Here is a 14,652-nt window from a genome sequence, read left to right on the forward strand (position 1 = left end):
CAAGGAGATCCTGCTCACAGTGGCCACCTTAAAACCCATCCGGGAGAGGACAGGGATGGGAAAAGTCCTTCCCATTCTGCACAAGAAGGGAAAGCAGAAATCATAAAACCTCTCTGGAAGTGACAAATCATGACACAAACTCAATGTCCCCCTCTGTGACAGCACTGCTGGTTTGCCATGGCTCCAACGGGTCTGTTTCAACCCTTTCCAAGCAGTTTGTTTTGATTTCAGTTGTTGGGGGGGTTACATGACATGCCGGCACAGGATGGAAAGCCACGTCTCTCACACACACACAAATTAAAAAAATACAGCACTCAGTCCAGGAAATGCCAACTCGGAGAGCTTTGATTTTTTCCTTCTTTCGTTTTCCCCCTTTTTTTCAGGCACAAAATTCATGAAGGCTGACCCTCTTCCTGAGGGACATTTAGGTTTGGATAATGCAGGCAATTTCTGGCCCCCCAAAATCCCCTTAGCTAAAAAACTCCCGACAGGCCCCCAGCCTGCCCTTGAACCAGCTACCCCAGCCATTGAGGGGAAGCACCACAGTCTCCTCCATGTAACCAGAGCAGGGCTGGGGTTTGGCTCCCCACCTCTCACTAACCAGGCACCTGCAGAGCCCACCTGTGCAGCAACACCAGTGCCAGGAGCAGCAGTGGGCAGAGACCTTCACACACTCAGAAAATGTCCCCCTTGGGACTCACCCACCATGGAAATGGGCTACCAGCAGCTCTGGGCATAAAGGTTGGAGCACTGACCAATCTACCTGATAGGGAAACTGAGGCACACATCTCCTGCCCGTCCCTTGCCTTGGGAACAACACAGCCAGGGCTTTGCTACCTGTCCCAGGATGGCCAGGGTGAGGATGACCAGGGTGGGGATGACCAGGGTGAGGATGGCCATGAGGCTCACCCGGGGTCTCTGGGCAGCACTGTGGTGGGGCAGACAGCCATACCATACCTCTTTCTGCCAGGGGCAGCCAGAGGAGTCACATCACCCCAGGCAAGTTGCCACCCCGGCATCATTCACAGGCGCTGCATGCTTCGTGCCTCAGTTTCCCTACTGGTGAGACGGCGTTGGCATGGAGTCACCGGGGAGTGCCGAGACACTCAGCACAGCTCAGACCCGGGACCCAGCCCGCCCTGTGCCGCTGCCGAGAGGTCCGCGGTGCCGGGAAGGGCGCAGCGCTGAGTCAGCCGGTAACACCTGGGAGCAGCACCCGCTGGCACAGCCCCACGCCCCGGCACAGAGGAGGGAGCTGGGACACGGCAGCAATGGCAGAGTGGGGCTGCTTACCTCGAGCTGGCAGGCAGACACACTCATTCCTCCCTTATTCCAGGCGGGATGAGCCTCCCCCCCATGTTCCTTACTCTCTCGAAAGCACCCAAGAGGGGAGGCACAACTGCCACACTCCCTTTTTGGGCAGCTTTTTCTCCTCCACCCCCTCCAAGAATCCTGTACAGATACTGTCTTAGTAGAAACTTGGCGGTCATAAATTCTCCTCTGTCCACAGAGACTGCCTAATTGTGCTTCCCTCCCTTCATCTCTCCCGGAGCCATCTGTGGTGTGCCATATCCTTTAAAAAAAAAAAAAAAAAAAAAAAAAAAAAAGTATTGGAAGTCTCTTACTGCCTAGCTAGAGAGAGGAGACAGCGTGCTGGAAGCCAAACCTCAGCACCAGCACCAACATACACCAATACCGGGAGGTATGGCCCGAATGTGCCCAGGTGCCGGCCCTGAGTGCCCAGCATGCTCAGTATCGCAGCCCTTGCTTCAGGTGTTGGCCCCAAGGTGTTTTGGAGCACCCCAGCTCATCTCCTGCCAAGGGCAAGGCACCCTTGAGCTGGGGAAAGGCTCCCAGGGTGAGGGCTTTTTGCATATGCAGATTTTCCATGAGCTCAGCAGGGCTGGGAAGAGAGGTGAGGGTGTGAGCACACGCAGGTACACACGCACCCAGTGAGTGGCAGAGGAGCAGTGGAGTCCATCTGCATCCCTAGGGGCCCTTGGATGAACCTGGGTCCTGCCTGCTCTGCACAGCCCTTCCTGGGGCTTCACACACCGCGTCCCCCTTAATCCACATCCACCACTTCCCTGGCTTCAGAGAGCAGCCCCCCAGGCCCACGCTGCCGAACCCCCCAGCTCCCCGGAGCTGTGCTGGAGACACGGGGATGTGCCTGCACCCCAGGACCCCCGGCTCAGAGGCTGTGCCTGCAAACCCAGCCCTGCGAGGGCTAAGCCGCGCTCGCTGCAGCAGCGGGACGGGATTAGCGTGTGCGTGGGAAGCTGGAGGGGGAGCGGGAAGGGGCGGGCACGGCCTCCCCCCCCGAGGAGCCCAGGCGGGCAGGGTGCAGGGGAGCTGCCAGCCCATGGACCGGGATGGAGGAGGCGGGTGCGGTGCCCGCCGCAGGGCTCATTCTGCTCCCAGCCAGGGCTGGCAGACCCCACCCCGCTGAATCAGCACCGCGCAGGGTGCGCAGGCGGCGGTGCCAAACCCGGCGGGGCAGAGCTCAGCTCCCCGCTGCTGAACGGGCACTGACAGCTCCCGCACCGCGCTCAACAGCGGCGGGGGCAGCCGGGGGCAGGGACTGGGCCCGCCGGAACCCAGAGCCAGCCCAGTCCATTCCGGCCCTGTGAGCTCCGCCCTCCCAAAAGCCCCTCCGTCAGCAGGTCCCGGTCCCGGCAAGCAGGCCCGGCAGCCCCAGCCCCGCTGGGCGTGGATCAGCACCAGGCGGGTCCGGCTCGCCCTGCCCAGCACCCCCGGCAAGCTGGGAAAGTGAAACGCAGCCAGGCAGGGACGAGGCGGCGGGAGCCGATCGCCAACAGGACAAGTTTCCCACCGCCTTTCCCTCCTCCCCGCGTCCCCTTGAGGCCTGGGACGAGGGCTGGCTTTGATCCTCCCCTGGCTGGCCCTGCCCTGGCAGCAGAGACCGCGCACAACTCGCTGCACAGGCTCAGCACAGAGGGCAGGCAGGGAGCATCCCCTGCCCCCTGCCCCCCCGCTCCTTCCCCATCGCTCAGGGCCTGTTGGGAACCGATGTAGATTGAAGACACACCACAGCCCCAGCGCCCCGGGCCGGGCTCTGGGCTTATCTCTCCTCCTAGGAAAGAGCCCAAGCTCTGGCATCGAGTTCCGAGGCTGTGTTAACCTGTGCCCCGGGGTTGGGAACCAGCTCCCGTTCTGGATAAAATGGGCCAGGGCTGCTTCTGCTACCCCAGAGCATCCCGGAGCAGGGTGGCAGGATCCAGAGCCGTGGTCATCCTGCTCCAGCAGACCCCTCCCTGGTCAGCAAAAAGTCCCATAACCACAAGCTGGCCGTGCTTCCAGCTGGACTTTGATCCATGGAGCCAGGATCAAGGGGGCCGCAGCTGGCTCATTCTGTCCGCCTTTTGTTTGCATGGAGACGAGCAGGGAAAACTAAACACACACAGATAGAGGCTGGGAGTCGGAGTCTGTGCTGCAGAGGAGCAGGCAGCTGCCGGGCTGGGCCCCGTGGGCTGCCCCAGGATCTCCTTACAGTTGGGGCACCTGTGGGGAATGCACAACACAGCCAGGAGGGAGATGAAGAGCAAAAAGCTCACACTCTCCAGCACCGAGCCCTTGCAGGGGTCTGCATCCCCATGCCAAGCACCCCTTTTAAGGGCAGAAATAGCTGCAACATTTGGGGTTTCCCCTCACTGTAGAGATGCACAACCCCATCCCAGCAGATCAGGACTCCCTCCTCTGTAACAGCCACAACCCAGACTCCTGCTTTTAAATCTACCTTGCTCCTGCAAATGAGCAAGGGTTGGGCTATCAGAGGGCTGTTGAGTCAGCCCTGCCCTGCCCTGCCCTGCCCTGCCCTCCCCAGCTTCACACACAGCGACCAAAAGACCTGGAGAATCCAGCCAGAGCTGCAGCAGCCACCATGGATTTAATCACTCAGCCCTGCACCAGGTCTCGCAGCTCCTGAAGTGGGTTTGTCCAGCCTAGGAGAACTAGGAGAAACAGAGGAACTTTGTACTTGTCCTCAATTAAAGAGTGACCTATTTAGAAGAAAATCTGGGCTAAGTGGGATGAAGGAGCTGAAGCTGGCTGCTTAGGGGTGGTATGGCACAAAACAGGCTGAGGCCAGGATGGTATGGGACAGGATTGTATGGGACAGAGGAACCGCTTCAGAGCGTTTTAAGAAATGCCCTAAAAGTTTTTATAGGTGGGAAAGAAAGAAAAAAAACCACCCTGAAAACAACCTCATGCTCTTTCCCAGGCCCACCAGCAAGGGGCTGCCCCACCTGTCACCAGCCCCGGTGCCTCACAGGCAGGTGGAGGGACCAGGAGAGGCTGCATGGGCGGTGATAGGTGCAGGGAGGCTCCCAGCTCCTCTTCTGCCGGGGGTCACGGCGATGCTCTGGGCTGGGAGGTGGGAGCAGGAGCCGGAGCCTCCCTCCTCTCAGTGCGGGAGCGGGGGGAGGAAAAGGCAGAGGACGCGTTTGTCTGATGAAATCCTGCCGACAGCAGGAATGGTTTTTCCACTCCATGGCAGCTTTGAAAGGTAGGCGTTGGTCCTACCCAGCAAGCATGTTAAAAGAGAAGTGCTTATCTAACAGGACGTGCGAGTCAGATGCGTATCTCTCCTTCTAGAGCCGGCGCTGCCCCGAGCTGGCAGCCCCCACCCCTGCTCGGAGCCTGGGAAAGCCAAATGCCCCAGCCCAACCCCGGCAGGAGCAGACACCGCACCTGGGGGCTCCTCTGCAGGAAGGAGACTGGGTGGTAGCTCATACACTTTAAACCAAAGCACTTCCCACACCGTGTTCAGCTTTCCATCAGCAACACCTCCATACACCAGCTATCAGGAAAAGCCAGACTAGACACCAGGGATTTACCACGCTCCTTCTGATGTGAGCTGAAGCAACGAGAGGCTCATTTTCTCCTTATCTGAAAGGAAAGTGATGTTACTGCTCGAGCTGGACTGCAGGGGCCCGGGAACTGAGTGGGCAGGTTTGAAGACAGCCAGACTGAGCTGTGCTATCCGTCCGAGAGAAAATGGTCTTAATTTTGAACCTCCATGCAACACACCCCAGACACTTGCCTGTGCCACTTAGGGCAGCAGCAGGGTAGCCAAGCTGGCAGAGACAAAGCTGATGCAGCAGACCCAGAGAGGAGACAAGCCTTGACCTGGCTCTGCCATGCTCTGCCCATGCTTCAAGACCACCTGTCTCCCTTTTTCAGGCTCTTGCAGCAGAGCAGTTCAAACACTTCATCCAACCTCCTGCACCATTGCTGGCCTGGCACAACAGCACCTCCAAACCCTTCTTCATGCTCAGACAAAGCACTTTTTCTTGGGAGAAAAGGGTGGACTTAAAGCTTCAGCTGCTTTACATTCACCCAAGTTCACTGGGGGAGGGTGGGGGGAGAGTTAGCAGAATTTGTGCTGGAGCTCAGCTCAGGTGGCAGGCCCAAGGACAGCCAGGTAAGCCAAACAGAAATCCAGCCCTGCCGAGAACATCCCTCAGCTTTCCCATCCCCCCAGAGAGAGCTGCCGCAGCAGTTTCAGTACCATCTTTGCAGCAGCTGCACCCACGCAGCCAGGAAACTCGTGGCTGTTCCCTGGCACCAGGGTGAGGGGAGCAGGGTGCACATGGGACCCTGGCTCTGGTCTGGGCCAATGCTTTTGAACCCACTCAAGAGCAGACACGCAGGTCTCTAAACCAGGGCAACACCCTGAAGACGCCAGCAGCCAGCTCCAGGGCAGCTGGAGAGCTGACAAAGAGCTCTTTGACATGGAGCTGGTTCAGCCTTTAGCTCCCAGGATGTAGGCACAGAGGCTGAGATCAGGGCTTCAGCCCCAGCTCTCGATGACTGCGGTGAGAATAAAAGCAGCCACAGATCCGCACGGGAGGCTGCCTTGCCCTTCTAGAAATGGGATTTGTTGGGCACAAGCACCTCTTTCCTGGAAAGTGTTCCCCGGGCTTTGGGATTCCTTCCCATTGCACAAAGCTCCCCTTGCAACACTGATCCCGAGGACCCCACGTCCCTCCAGGACCAAGGCTCAGCCACATTAACGAGCACCAGCAGCTGGTGAGCCTATTTAGAGGAGCAGGATTATTCCAAATACCACACTCCTCTCCCATTCCCTGCCAGAGATACAGCCTGCCAGCACTGGAGATGACAACCCCACTGCAGCCCACCACACATTAGAACCTGGCAGGCTTGTCACCATGCTCCACACAAGCCCCCAGGTCATGCACAGGAAGAACCAAGGGTGAAATAGGCTTGACTGTGCCTTGTCTGTGCGTTTGCTCCAGCACCTTGCTCTTCAAACTTCTTCCTAGAGATTACAGGGAAGCTTCTGGAAACGGGGGGTTTGATGAGCAGCATCATCTGAAGGGATGCTGCAGCTCTGGGACTCTTGTGTTACGATGCTCCCAGCAGTGGAGATCCTTTGGGCAGCAAAATGGAACACTGGGCTAAGAACTGGGCCACTTCTTGCAGCCAGCAGCCCCATGGGCTCTGTCAGGGGTCACCAGCATGTGCCACATGCCTGGCCAGGGAAAGGCAGGCTGCTCTCACCCATGAGCTGGGGCTCACCAGGTCCCAGGCATGGGGCTGTTTGCCCTTCAAGCCAGGTCCCTGGCAGCTGCTGCTCCTCGGCTCCATCAGGGACAGCTGTGCCCTGGTTCCAGGAAGGGGTGGGGAAGGCTGGGCCTGTGCTATGTTTACCACTCAGTCACCCAGCAACTCCACTGAGGAGAGCAGCACCAGCTCTGCTTTCACCAGCTGAACCCCCAGGAGCAGCAGGTCAGAGGAGAAGGTGGGAGGACAGCAAGTGGGTGGTTCCAGGCTCTCCCATTACCCGCAGACCAGGACAGGGAGTGGGCAGCTACCCTGGGACTTCCTGAGGCAGGGAACACACTGGAGTCCTCTAGGAAAGAGGAGCAGACAGCTGCCTGCCTGATCTTGGCACTGGAACCTGGCTTGTGTTACAGCAACTCCTTCCTCACAAAGGGCCATAAATACATCCAAACACACCCCACACCATGCATCTCGTGGTCACCAAAGTGTTCCCTGTCACCCAAGTTCAGCTCCTTCCTCAGAAAAAGAGCCAAGCCAAGAAGTGCTGCCTATCCACAACTGAGCCAGTCTGTCCAGTGCCACCTCTCCTTGGCCACCAAAGGCATCCTGCCCACACAGTTCCCTACCCCTGCCTGCAGTTGGAGTTTTGGGAGACACAAGACTGGGTCTGGGACCAGAAGACCTTTCAATAGGAAAGGCTGAACAGAGCACAGATCAGCCCCTGAGAGCTGTTCAGATGCTGGAAAGCATAAACAAGCCACTTCCAATCAACACGAACTTCCCAAGCTTGTGCTTTGCCTCCTGGGAAGATGCTGCCAGGTTCTGGCAGGGTCTGCTGGCTGTGGGATCTGCTGCTCTGTCCAGCAGATCCATGCCCAGCTCCCATCCCACCCGTGCTGCCCCAGAGCTGGGAGCCCCCCTCCAGCAGGTAGAGGGAAGGTCAGGAGGTGCAATGTAAAAAGCTGTCAGCGAGAGGGAGAAAGGTCACTGAGCACTGACTTACACCTGTAATCAGTTTATGGGATTTGTTAACAGCTCCAGGCCAGGCAGCCAGGAACCTGCTGGGACTGGGTCAGCCCAGCTGTAGCCCAGCAGAACCTTCCCACGCCAGGGGTGCAACACAAATGGGGTTTGGGTGATTGATGCTCCTCAGTTACCCGGACACAAGCAGCCACTGTAGCACAGACCCCTCTAATAAAAGCCATCAATTAATCCTTCCTGTGCAGTCCAAGGGAAGAATGGCCACAGCTGGGTTCCTCACCTTTCCTACTCCATGAGAGCATTTCCAGCATGTGGATTAGTAGGAATTTCTGGCCATACCTGCTGTTCCAACACAGTGCCATGCTATGGGAGTCACCCAAAGTCCCATTCACATATTCAAGTGCCACCCCCAAAGGAACACAAATGAACACACCCACACCACTGTGCAAACACTTCTGGTGCTGTTTGATGGCTTTTCCCCACCAGGTGACCTGACCCATGCCAGCAGCCACTGACGAGGAGGGAAGAGCTCAGCACAAGTCAAAGCTGTGCCGGGGGGGAAGCCTTTGGCACAGAAGCATGAATCTATTTGCAGCCCAAGTGATTTTTCTCAGCTCAAAGGACTTGCACCACCTTCTAGCTGTACCTCTGCTCTCCTCCCCCACTCCCTGCCCCTGTGCTGAGCCAGACAAGAGCTTCCTGGCTCCTTTCTGCCTAACTTTGGTGAAACTCTACCTACTGCTGCTACCAGATGAAGATCTGGCAAATCCTTCTCAGCAGAGCCCAAGCAGAGAAACTGCTGCAAGCCCCAGGGTGGTCCTGGGGTCAGCCCCCTTGTACCTACCTGGGGACAGCAGGACCTGTGAAACATCAGTCCTTGTTGTACAGAGATGGGCTCATGGACTATTAAAATTGCTCACACTGCTGAGAAGCAGTGTAACCAGTTCATGTACAAAACCCACATAAGAAGTGTGTTCACCAAGGAGGGACAGCCAGCCAGACCTCAGGGTAAGCAGGGTATTAACCCCTGAGGTTCTGTTACAAACAGCTGATGCTCTCATTTATAAGTCCCACTGTGCTGCTTTGGCCACAACCACACATGAGGGACTCACCCAGGGGATGAGGAAGGGAAAGATCTGTTTCTTCTGCCCCTTGTCTGGTGGACCACAAGGTCCCAAAAGGCAAAGCAGAGGTAGCATTGCCTCACCTCCATGGTTATCAGAGTTGTGCCAAGCCAAGCACCTGCCCTGGGTATTTACAGGGCTGGGAAGGATCAGGCCCCAGATTTATCATTACACAGGGGCTCCAGCTCCACCAAGGAAAGCCCCAAAGCCAGTCAGCCCTGTACAACAGCATGGACACCTTTCAAGATCTTCTGATCGTCTCAAATGGCTTTAAGAGTTCCAAGTCTGTCAGCTGCAAAGTAGCTCAACGTTCGCTACTATTCCAAGGGTAGCAAAGAACAGGGAGCAGCAAAGGGAACTGGCAGCCTGCTCTTCAGCACACCACACCTCTGAAAAAAGTTTCTCCATCAGCTACATGTCTTGATGTGATCATCCAAACTCAGAGATGGACAGAAATGAAGTTAAGACCAGCTGTGTTTACAAAACCCAAGCTGTACTATCAACAGGAGCAAAAGACTCCTGGAGATGCCAAACAGGATCAAGTGTGGCCAGGTACTTCCAGAAGCAGCCCCCAATGCCAAAAATCCAAGTTGTTACCTGGAGTTACATCACCTTCAGTTTTATGGACAAAATACTTGGAGATCTCTTCACCCTAAGCTGGTGTGAGAATACTCCCTAACTCCTCCTGATTTCCAGCTACATGAATTCAGCACTAACATCAGTCACATCTCATTATTTCTGATATGATGCAAAGAATCAAAGCAGTATCTTAGTTTAAAACATTTCACACCTTCAGCACAGAGCTTGGCAAAGCACCTGAGCCCACTGTGGTTCCTTTAAACACAAGGACATAGCCCTGTCCTTTGGCCACTGCCTCCCTTAAACACATCAGCTTTCCCTCACGGCTGAGGACAACACAGCCCTGGGTCTATTTTGAAAAGCTTCATAAATGCAGCCGAGAACGATGAACATCCTTGTGTCCTGGCACAACATCAATCTCAATTCTTTGCATACAGACCTGGTTCCACCCTCCCCCCTTCCTGTTTAGCCCTGGATGACAAGGATTACATTAGGGACCCATTTCCACATTAGAACACTCCATGGACACAGCCCCTCCACTCAGGCTCAATTAGGAGGGTGGGTACTTCCTCTGCATCATCCCTTGCTTTGTGTTTCCAGAGACAGTCACGTTCAGAGCAGACAGCTCTTCCTCCCAGCCCACTTTTCCTTTTAGCTTGGAGCCTGCCATGCTCATAAACTTATGACATCAAGCTGATATGAAATCATGATTACTTCACTACAATTTAAGTAAGGAGCAGATGGGGATGTCAGAGCTGACTAACCAACAAATCAACCAAATAGGAGAATGCTGTCAGGAGAAATTAAAGCCTTATGCAAAAAGCCAACTTGGGATCAGAGAAAAAAATCCAGGTGTGAGGGACTCCAGTGAGGCCTCTGAGCCAGGTTCCAGCTCAAAGCAGCCCAGCTATGGACCCAGACACCTTCACCTCTGCTGCTGCCCATTCCAGGAAAAGCACAGCACACAAAGCATGTACAAGTTGAAAATAAAGCACCTGGAAAAGCCAACTGAGAGAACAGGCAGAGCAGTGGGACAGCAGAACAAGTCAACACATAATCCTCATACAGACAGAATTCAATAGATATATGGGTAAAAAAAGTCAGGATGGCACAACACACCAATCTGGCTTTCAGAGGCTGTTTTCAGCATAGTCAGGGGTTGAATTAATCAGTTTTTACTAATACCCAACACCAGGCAAGGCAGTGAGCACAATGTTACCAATGCCTGAAACCTAGAGCAGTTTGTCCTTCTTGCAAAGCCTTTTATGGGAGAGAAGGGAAAGGCTCTCAATTGCTTCTCACAAGGAATAGCTTAAATAGGTTAAAAATAATGAACCAGGATGCCTTGCATAAGAGTGCTTCATGCTCCAAATTAATCAAGTCTCTAAAAGGTGGCATTAAGACACCTGGGAGTTGCCATAGGGAGGCTTGAAAATGTACACAGCTTTGTAAGATTAGTAACAACCTGCTGCTGAAGCCTGACAATCACCCAAAATCTAGCAGTTTCCTTAAGGTTGTAGTTCTTGCAGTTCATAGCCCCTGTTATAATGGTACCTACATGTAAAGGGCCAAGGATTGCTTGCAGAAGTTTGACTTTTCTTCAGACTGTAGCTAAGAAACCTCCCAACACAAAACCTTTGCAGTGCTGCAACCAGAAGTCAAGATCCACATAGCTTTTAACGCTTTCAGTTTTAAGTCTTTGTTACAAACCAGACATTATATAGCAAATGAGTGTTCAATATCCCAGCCTCTTTAAGGCAGGTTGTTGTCTTGTTCATTGTTCAGCATGTCTGGTGCAGGCTGATTTTCTGCAAAGCAGCACGACACAGCTGACAGTTTCAGCTCAGACTCCTGCACAGATGTAACTCTATTAACATGCCAGGTCTGAAAGTCTAATTGGACTCCACACTTCTCTGTGTGACAGCATAACAACTACAAACCAATGCTTTTGATACTCCACACATAGGAACTGCTCTTGCTTACTTTGCTTAACAAGGGATTTTTGTTTCTAAAATTTGACAGCCCTCCCTCCTCAAAGTCATGACTAAATTTAGTGAACAGAGGAATTAATTTCTTCTCCTGAAACCAAATTATTTCCTCTGACTTTCAAATACCTCATGTCAAAGCAAGAAAAGTGGTGACAAAACAGTTCCAAGCGGCCACCCTGAAAACAGCTGCCAAGGCAGCATTTCATTGATGCTTCTTCCCCTTCTGCCAACGCAGAATGCATTGCCTGGACAGCAGCACTTGTATACAAGGACATAACACAGTATTCTAGATACCAGTTTTCAGAAACAAACTGGTTTTCATACAAGGCATTGCTTGCAAAGTATCCTTATTTGGATAGGACAAGACCCAAGAGCCTACAGCAAGATCCCAGCCTGATGAGCTACATTTCTTCTTCCATATTCCAGGTAACAGAGACCGCTCTGACTTGGGCGTTTCCAAGTGTGCACCAATATCTCTGAAGCACAGCAGGCTTTCTGCCTCCCTGCACTCCCAGATTATCTATGCAAATGTTTATTAGCACATGATGTTCTCCAGCTAAAGTTTAACATCTTCTCAGGGCTGATTCTCCTCGTCAAGGGATATGCACAGCGACCACGTAAGAGTGCGGCCTTGATCCAGATTACCAGCCCATGATGACAGAGGGCACAGTCTCAGGACTTAGGAAGCTGAAAAACAGTTCTCAAAATAAAAACCTTTCCAAAGTAAAGACCTTTTCAAACAGTAAACGTAGGAACTGTGATCAGGAACTCTGCTACATGCATAGAACTGTCTAAAATGCTAACATACAAACAACATTTACACAATAGGCATCTGGCAGCATTTTCAGACATTTTTTTAATTTATTCTGACATGCTATAAAGGAATAAATTACACTGTTAAAGAATTACCAGCAATAAAAGTATTTCTTTCTTTCAGCTGGGCTAGAATAGGAGTGAGAAGGAAGACAGCCTGGGGCAGTAACCAGTGTGAACTCTGCATGGTGTGAGGCTGTCCCCAAGAACAAGAGTAAATCTGGTCATATCCACTTCACAAGAACTTGAAAGAAAATGCCTTGGTTTAAAACCATCCAAATACTCCATTCAAATTTTTCTCAAAACTAGCAATCACAATCAATCCAGCCAATGGAGGACATGGCAACACTGGGAGGCTGCCAATACCAGGTCTGCAAAAGATGCCACATTGTTTTAAAAAAATCCAATCTTAGTACAGAGGGCTGGTCTCAAACAACAAGTCATAAAAATGCAAGACTGCCCTTTCCCCTTCAAGGAAAAAAATACAAAATTTATTTAAAAACAAAATGAGGAAGAGTTACAACACTAAATCTAAAATGATTTAGAAAGAAATACGACTTCTTTTGCTTAACAAATGGCATTGAAACTTGGTTTAAAAACAGGGTAATGTAGATTTCTTAAACTGAATTAACAAGGCAGATTAAAAAAAAAAAATCTCATTTCCTTACAGAAACAGTTTAGTTTTTAATGAACTTGTAAACAAAAAAGCTCCCGCTTCAAAATAAAAACAAAATCCCAGATCATATAGATGTTTACAGTGATTACATTTATCTAAGCAACTTACATACAGTTTCAGTTGTAAGATGTTAACTAAATTTCGTGACAAATATGCTGTTTCTCCTTTTATACCAAGAACATTATAGAGTTAATGCAGAGTCCTAAAGATTATCTAGTAGTCGCTAAGTTTCTCTTAAGTCTTCACTTTAGATGCTGTTATTTCTAGCACAGGTAAGCAGGCAGAGTCTCTCATATGCTTAAAAACTGGAATCTTTGGTTACTACCATGTCAGCTGGCTTGGTATGTTGCACATAGAAGCCAACAACTTTAAGAATGTTTTAAGTGTACAACTTTCAAAACCCAGGGAGGAATAACCAGAAAAGAGTGCACAATTGTGAGCATTTACAATTATCACAACTGTTGCCGAAGACTGTTCATGCCATTCTTCCAAAACAATGAGATCTCATAAGCAGTGTAGTTCAAAGTAAAAAGGTAACAAAAATTGGCATATGCACAATTTTCTCCACTTGTGTGTCAACCATTAGTTAACTTTTCCACTTGAAAAAAATGCAATAGAAAACTGGACACCATGTTTCACTATCTCGGTAATATTCACAATTACAGCTGCTACAACTCAAAAGTGCAGCATCATCGACACTGCCCAGAGCCAGTTTATACTGATATTAAGTTCTTTACACCAAGTAAATGGTTGCCCACAGCCGCTGGCAAGTGTACGTATGAACTAAAATTTCTAGGATTTGGGGAGTGACAAGTCCTGCTCCGATCTGCTCTGCTTTGTCCCATCCTCGCCATGCTCAGAAACCTGAAAGATAAACACAAGGGCAACTTACTGATACAGGATGGAAATGAGAAAGTTTTCACAGCAGGAGAATTAAACATCAGTTATGGTCATTCAAAGGGGAAAATGCTGCACCCCATCTCAGAACTGCAGAGCTCCTGGTGTCCATTTCCAAAGCTAACCAGCATTTGCCACCACCCTTTATCTCAAACACACTTCTCTCTCTCACAACTACTGCTGCAGAGGAAAACTGGCTTGTGCACCAGCTGGATGCCACATTCCTCAAACAGCAACTCAGACCAACAGTTTGAAAACAAGATGTGTTATTGCCACCATGAAGCAGGGTGTAATTTCATAGGATTGTTTGCTACTTGTCTGCTGTCTTGTGTTTATATCCTTGAATGTCAAACTCATCTGATTGCAGTGGTCCTCTTCAGAGACACAGCCCAGCAGTGTCACACAGACAGGAGGAAAAGGAACAGGAATAACTTACCTTACATTAACTTGTGTTCACTACATGCTCGTATGTACAATTCTCCAGGCAAAAACCCTTGACAGTGACTGGGAACCCAGCAAACCTTTTGTCCTTGGAAGGACAAGTGAAACAACTCATGTGGCAGCAGAGGTGGGGCATCAAGAACAATTCTTTTCAAGTCCAAAACTCCAAACAATAAGCTCAAGACATTGTGGAAAAGGGAGAGTAAAGGAATATATCCACAGATCTCAAAGAACCAGTTACTGCAGGCTAAGCCAGTCTTCAAGTGACTGCTTACCCACTTGATTATGGTGACTCAGGTAGCAGCACATACAAGTAACCAGAGCCTCAACCAAAGACTATTTTGCTAAGCAAGTTTCTGTTTCTGTTCTGGATGCTCTCCAAATTGCATGGTATTCTGTTGATGTATGAATTCATCTGAGTAACAGCTCAGAGTTTTTGCAACAGAAATCTCTTCAGAATGAAATACAGACAAAGCTGACCTCAGCTACAGCTTGTGCTGTCATCCAGAGAGAAGCGAGTGCAAGGCTTAAACAAAAGATCTATTTGGACAGTATCCAGAAGAAAGCTTTAACTCTTACAGAATAGGCTACAGTCAGAAGAGATTCA

The 14,652-nt window shown here is 51.2% G+C and overlaps 1 protein-coding gene across 4 annotated transcripts in view; it reads right to left on the bottom strand.

Moving 5' to 3' along the window:
- Positions 1–12,059: 12,059 nt before the first annotated feature.
- CSNK1A1 (casein kinase 1 alpha 1) overlaps positions 12,060–14,652 on the bottom strand; it is a 33,800-nt gene continuing 31,207 nt past the window's right edge. For all 4 annotated transcript variants that reach the window (XM_071759113.1, XM_071759110.1, XM_071759114.1 and 1 more), the window contains one exon: positions 12,060–13,571. In XM_071759113.1, coding sequence (XP_071615214.1) covers positions 13,564–13,571 — 8 coding nt within the window. In that variant the 3' untranslated portion in view covers positions 12,060–13,563. The remainder of the gene's footprint in view (positions 13,572–14,652) is intronic.

The sequence above is a fragment of the Heliangelus exortis genome, chromosome 15 (genome assembly GCF_036169615.1).
Source record: "Heliangelus exortis chromosome 15, bHelExo1.hap1, whole genome shotgun sequence".
Classification (NCBI taxonomy): Eukaryota; Metazoa; Chordata; class Aves; order Apodiformes; family Trochilidae; genus Heliangelus; species Heliangelus exortis.